At 59.9% G+C, this 734-nt stretch overlaps 1 protein-coding gene across 5 annotated transcripts in view; it reads right to left on the bottom strand.

Moving 5' to 3' along the window:
- Nucleotides 1-519, bottom strand: part of LOC111160945 (ATRX, chromatin remodeler) — a 298,603-nt gene extending 298,084 nt beyond the window's left edge. For 4 of the 5 annotated variants that reach the window (XM_022524345.1, XM_022524347.1, XM_022524348.1 and 1 more), the window contains exon 1: nt 365-498. In XM_022524345.1, the coding sequence (XP_022380053.1) occupies nt 365-384 (20 nt within the window). In that variant the 5' untranslated portion in view covers nt 385-498. Of the gene's footprint in view, nt 1-364 lie in introns of all 5 variants that reach the window. The other variant, XM_022524346.1, reaches the window with a different exon arrangement.
- Between the last annotated feature and the right edge of the window lie 215 nt (nt 520-734).

Below are 734 nucleotides of genomic sequence, written 5' to 3'. Positions count from 1 at the left end.
AACCGCCTCCGACTTAGGGGTCTCAATTCCACAGGCACCAAAGAATAAACGAGACGAGGCCAACGAAGCTTCACCGGTTAGGAAAGGCTGGAGGAAGCGCCCAACACGCCAGGCCGCGCCCCCCGCCCCCACCCCCCCCCCCACCCCCTCCCCCACCCCCCCCCCCCCCCCCCCCCCCCCCCCCACCCGGGGTTGGAGCCTACCGCCGAAACTCCGAAACCCTTCTCACCTAAAGAGAAAACGATGTCTTTCCGCTAAGCGATACTCAGGCCTAACCCACCAAGCCAAAGCTTTCCCAAACACCCTACTCAAAAGACGCATAGGCCTAGACCGCTAGGACCCGTGAGACGGGGTTGTATTTTACCTCATGGGCTCAGCAGTCATGTTTTCGCTTCAACGCCTTGTAGCTTCAACGACCGTAGGGCGCCGCTTTGCGCTCTCCAGCACGGGGTTACGACAGAAATGCAATGGACTCGTAGTCGTCACTATAGCTGGTGCAGGATCCTCCCCACAGCTCAAAGGCCGCTACCATTGCCCCCGCCGCAGGAGCCGCGGAAACAAAGCGACGCCGCCGCCGCCGCCATTTTGTTGGGCCGAGGCTCAGGCAGAAGAATTGGCGCGTCCTCCCTCTTCCTCTTTCCGCTACCGATTGGCTACCTCCTCTACAGCTCAGACTCTTATTGGTTACTGAAATTCACCTTCTTTGGGGGCCTGTTGCTAAGGCGGTCTACGTC

Source organism: Enhydra lutris, unplaced genomic scaffold (genome assembly GCF_002288905.1).
Source record: "Enhydra lutris kenyoni isolate GAN:26980312 unplaced genomic scaffold, ASM228890v2 scaffoldscaffold79, whole genome shotgun sequence".
In the NCBI taxonomy this organism is placed as follows: domain Eukaryota; kingdom Metazoa; phylum Chordata; class Mammalia; order Carnivora; family Mustelidae; genus Enhydra; species Enhydra lutris.
The sequence above is the reverse complement of the archived record's forward strand: the minus strand, read 5'-3'. Positions and strand labels throughout refer to the sequence as shown.